The following is a 5,384-nucleotide window of genomic DNA, read 5'->3' on the forward strand; positions in this document are numbered from 1 at the left end:
TAACTTTATTCGATAAAATTATATCTATATTACATCTTAATTTGCTTAGTCTCTATTTCTAATTTTATTTCTAAATACGAGCCAATAAACAATTTTATTCAGATATAAAACTTCAAACATAATATATAATTCTTTATATTTATAAACACAAATTGACAGAACATAAACATAACATACAATGCAAATACATATATATTTGACCGTCGCGCTTTATAGACCTACGCCGTTCTGCGCATGCGAGACGTTTCTCGTCGGAGTCCCGAGCACGACGAAAAGTTGTCGCCCGGGCGTTTGGAAACTGTGAAAACGGAACGCGGTTATGACGTCACACAGCTTAAACGGAACGGATTTGGACAAAAAGTTGTCGTCCGAACGTTAATACGGAACGCACCCCTACAATGAGAGTATAGTAAGTCGTAAGCCGTAAGAAATTGACAAATCACAGTCGACTATATTTCTTATATTCTTACGGCTTACAACTTACTACTCTCATTGTAGATGGACCTTGAAAAAGAAGCATGAGTTCCGAATACGTCCCGATACGCATGCAACTTCATGATGGGCAGGCATTTCTCCGTGTGTATAACTTCTGATTGGTTTTTGCCTTTCCGAAATTATGCTTTTCGGTGTCAATGTGAATTATCCCTAAGACTGCAAACCTAAAGTCACGACACTGCAAAACTGCATTGTAGAAGCTGTTTAAGTTTTAAGTCGTAGGAAATTGACCAATCGCAGTCAATTATTCTCCTCACATTCGACCGTGATAGGTCAATTCCTACGACTTAAGATTAGCATGCACAAGATAAACAAAATTCTTTCTACAAATTTCTGTAACTATTGTAAAATTCGATATTTCCCCTTAAAAATTATGTATTCTTTAATCATTTGGCCACAATTTTTTTCACTAAATTATAAATTCCAATTGAGTAATGCATTTTCAGATCTTTTCTGTAAAAACTTGTATGTGTAAGGTCGCCGGTATTAGCATTACTCGAGGTGTACCCCTTACAGGGAGGTTACACGGTCGGACTTACATCTTGTGTGCTTGCTGCGCGCGCGCATGTAATGCTAGCTACTGGCTAAAGAAATTTTTCGCAATACACTTACAATAAATATAATAATCGTTCACATACAGATTAAATTTCACTATTTGATTATTTTTACCTTGTCATCCATTTTCATGACTCGATCTATAAGTCCGTATTTAAAAGATGTGATTTATCGTATACATTTTAAATGTGGTTAAATTTAATATAAATATAAGCACACGCCCAGCTCGGCCCATTAGCCCTCTTATTGTTTATTATTCGAATTTGATTCCTATAATCCCCTTACATTTTTATTTTTATTTCTAAAATCACTAAATTGCATATAATAAGATTTATTTAATATAGGTAACCAATATTAAAGAACTAAAATATAATTTGACTAATTTTACATATTTACAATTATACAATTAGTAACAAATATACACTGTATACATTAATACGTTATACACTGTATTACAAAAACACTTTTTTTCTCTCTAAAGCGCGGCTAAACGTTTCCCCAAGATTTTTTTTATGCTGAACATGATGTTATTAGCAGAATTCTGTCTAGCGCATCACGATTTTGAGTAAATTAGAATGAAAATGGCGACCACTTTTCATTGGATTCATATAAAAAGCAGTTTCCGTTTTATCGCAAAGAAATGTCAAAAGTGGCAAAAAACATCATTCCATGTTTCGCGTTGTAAAGTATATGTATATGCGTAGAGGCAGTATATTCCGCTCTCCCCCTTCGGGAAAGGGGCTCCGCATCGAAGTAAACTGACCTAATCGAAACCATTTCTTGGTGTGGGATGGATCTCGCTTTGCGTAAGAAGTTGTAAACCAATATGAAACTTAGCTTTGCGTTGTAAAGTATATGCGTGGAGGCATTCTTCGTTGAATAACATTTGCCTAACAACGGTTCAGTTAAATAGCATTTGCCAAGGAAAATAGCATTTTGAACACAAATAAATGAGAGAAAGTTATTTATTCAGGCAGAAAATATGTCTAGTCAAAAGCTATTTTTCTAAAATTCTATATATCAAAGATATCTGTAAGTGTACATTAAAAAACAATCAGAAGTGTATGCTATTATGCAAGTTTTTTTACTAATGAATGAAAACCCTTCAGAGATGTATAGAACTAAAAAGAATCTGTTGTTTACTATTATATTAAAATGAGTAGGGCTTTTGAATGATGGAAATTCTTATTAAAAAAAACATTTTACTTTCTCTTAATTAATATATAGTGGCAAATATGAATTTTATTTTATTATCTATTCATTAATACATAAGAATCCGAAAGTTCTTGAATCTCTCGGTGCGATCGGTGTCATTCCACGACCCGTCCGCATCAGCCGATACCGTGGTGAAAAAAATGATGGTGGCGGATAAAGCCCAAACGGCGGATGAGGAGCGAACGGGCGGTCGCGAGACTGAGGCATACGACGAGAACATCGCGGATGAGGAGCGGACCGACGGTCGCGAGACCGAAGCGCACGGTGAGAGCACTGAGGAGGAACGGACCGACCGCGACGGTCGCGGGATCGAGATAGACGGTGAGACACAATTAAGAGTGATCGGCATCGCGACTAAGTGTGAGTCGCGCGGACGTATAATGGTTGTTCTGTAATAATTATTGTTTTATAATAATAAAATAAGAAAGTTAATATTATGTATCGTTTAATCTTTGCGTATACGAAGCGGCGTATACTTTGCGGTCCGAAACGGCAGAGAGTCAAGAAAGATGACGGATGAAAACCCCACCGTAAATAACGGAAGTGAGCTGGAAGAGGGATTAAGCGGCGGAAGAGAAGGCAACAGACCTTTTTTCCGAGAGTCGTGCAAAAGAAAAGTAGAGTAGCGAAATGCGATTGGGACAACTATAATCCGAGGTCTGTTTGGATCGGCAAAGTGGTTCGAGAGCGAACGTATGTAAAAGAAAAGCACGCGCGATTTTGAGGTAGAGGACGATCAGCCGTGACGAAAGCGAAGTAGGACCGGTATATCGAGGACGGAGGTGTAAAGTCTTGTAAATAAGTAGCAATCAAATAAATATATTTTTATCAGTAAAATATCCTAAGAATATTTATCGAAATAACTTCCTTGCCGGGCATCTCCTCTACAAAACCGGGGGAGGCGCGAAAAGGCGTCCGCGGGCCAAAGGAAAGGAGCCGCGACGGATGTTAGCGACGGGCCCATCACCCAAAGCAGGGTAAAGTTGTCATTTCCTTGAACCTTGGGGGTAAAAGGTTCTGGCGTCCGTGAAACGAGAATCAAGGCGGACGGGCAGCCAGGAGCCCGTCGGATTACATCCTTAGAGAGAAGACCAACGATGGGAACACGGCCCATCACCGCGACACCGGCTGGAAGGTAAACGACACTGTCTGACCCTGGTTTCCGAAACGCTGCGGTGAAAAGAAATCCGATTACATCGAAAACTCAGGAATTCAGTGATGTCTCTGAAAATTATATTTTCATGGTTTCTCACTTTTAAGTGGCTTTCAGCGATTTCTCTCAAATTCATTTCCAAATGTCAGTCTATGAATTTCGCTAAAATTCGAAAATTTACAAATAATTCTGAAAATCATATTCAAGTGTCTAAAAGTCTTTGAATTTTTCAGCAATTGAGTAATGTTTTTGGAAATTGTGCAATTGTTAACCATCCGTGCACCAAGTAAAAAATATTAACATAGGAAACCATATGTGAGATATCTCATATCCCATGTTGTATTCACTTTAAGTATACCAATTTAAAGTACGATAATAATTCCAATCGTCACAGCATTGGTTTAAAACTTGCGCGCAACATTTTTTTAAAAGTTATACAAGTTTAAATTTTGCTGGAGTATGTCACACCTAGTACGAAAGTTAAAAAATGTTAAAATTTATTTTAAAAACATTTTTCAATTTTTTAAATAACTTTATTGATCTGATCTATTACAAATATGAATCTATTAACATTGAATAGTCATGAATCATCACAAAGTGTCATTTTAATATGAAAATCTTTAAAAATTACTAAAATATTTTGATAAGTCTCTGAAATAATACTAAAAAATTTTCTGAGAACTTTGCAACATATCCAAAATGAGGAACATTTTCAAGAAAATTAATTTTTAGTCTTTCAGAGAAATTCAGAGAAACTTTATCACCGGGGTTGCCTATGTGAAAATTTATATACAATTATTTCATTGTATATTTCGTTCCACTGGTCCACCAAGTTTTGACTAATATTTTTACAAAAAGTAAGATCGATTTCGTTCAATTTAGTACATTTTGTAAAAAGTTGAGAACATATAGCAGGTGTCACAGAATCCAAGCTCATCAAGTTTAAAGATTTTAAATTTTTACACAACGCTAGTGTTTCCAAATCACGCTTATTGAGAGGTTTATACTGATCAGAATAGCTCAAGTCGACTTTTGTCAGGCGTTTACAGGAAGAAAACAATCTACTGAAGGCACCACTCCTGTCACAATAATCCTTTATCCGGCATCTGTAAACAAGAGCCAATATGATTAAAGCAATTGCATGCATAAAAGATAAACATACATATTTCAAAGAAGAGTACAATAATATATATTTTTAAAGAAACACTTTCACATACGTACCCAGAAAAATTTATTTCTATCAAATTCTTACAATCGGCAAGAGCATAAATCTCTTGCGATGTAATAGAGCATCGCATTAAATTTAATCTTTCCAAATTGAGGCAATTTTTTAATTCTATAACGACTGCAGTATCTATGTTTAAACGCGTATTTGCTAAATTTAAATCACGCATCTGTCGATTTTTCTGTAGTATTTCACATAAAGTATTAGATTCTAATAAAAAAATGTTTTCAAGATGTAAACGTTCCAAAAACTGTAAATTTTTGAGGTGTGAAATATTTTTGTGTCTTATGTCTTTACAGTAATTTAGATCCAATTCTAAAAAATATATGTATAACATTATAATTATATTTAAATTATCAGTAATCATAACAATCACAGAGTTATATGTATATGTACGTACCTTTCAAATTTTTGCATAGTTCTGAAATATCACCCAGAAGTCCAGAATAAAAAACATATCTGCAGTGACTTAATCGTAAGTGTGTTAAATGTCTGCAGCAAGTTTCTAAAAATTCCCTAAAATACGGAGCATAATATTTGCAATATGCCAAATCTAACTGTAGTATACGTTTACATCTGGGTGCAAAGTAATCAAATAACTGACAGATATTTGTATGCATATATGTTAGGTGTATATTCCGTAAGTTCAAACATTTGTACAGCAGAGGATCGCGTGATAAATAATTAAAGCGCTTATTGACTCTGCTCATGCGACTTAATGACGTCACATCTAAGTTTTTC

The 5,384-nt window shown here is 35.2% G+C and overlaps 1 protein-coding gene across 1 annotated transcript; it reads right to left on the bottom strand.

Moving 5' to 3' along the window:
- Positions 1-3,936: 3,936 nt before the first annotated feature.
- LOC105447989 (F-box/LRR-repeat protein 2-like) lies at positions 3,937-5,354 on the bottom strand. Its single transcript, XM_011686328.1, has 3 exons — positions 5,044-5,354; positions 4,640-4,958; positions 3,937-4,524 (listed from the first exon to the last, which is right to left on the bottom strand). The coding sequence occupies exons 1-3, from the start codon at positions 5,351-5,353 to the stop codon at positions 4,179-4,181; spliced, it is 975 nt and encodes a 324-aa protein (XP_011684630.1). The 5' UTR covers position 5,354; the 3' UTR covers positions 3,937-4,178.
- Positions 5,355-5,384: the final 30 nt, after the last annotated feature.

This window comes from Wasmannia auropunctata, unplaced genomic scaffold (assembly GCF_000956235.1).
Source record: "Wasmannia auropunctata unplaced genomic scaffold, wasmannia.A_1.0 LD336090.1, whole genome shotgun sequence".
Classification (NCBI taxonomy): Eukaryota; Metazoa; Arthropoda; class Insecta; order Hymenoptera; family Formicidae; genus Wasmannia; species Wasmannia auropunctata.

Excerpts from the sequence above, each read along its gene's own strand:
- LOC105447989 (XM_011686328.1), bottom strand. The coding sequence starts at position 5,353 with ATGAGCAGAGTCAATAAGCGCTTTAATTATTTATCACGCGATCCTCTG. Across the intron at positions 4,959-5,043 it reads ACTATGCAAAAATTTGAAAG|AATTGGATCTAAATTACTGT; the intron begins GTACGTACATAT and ends TATATTTTTTAG. Across the intron at positions 4,525-4,639 it reads ATAGAAATAAATTTTTCTGG|ATGCCGGATAAAGGATTATT; the intron begins GTACGTATGTGA and ends TCTTGTTTACAG.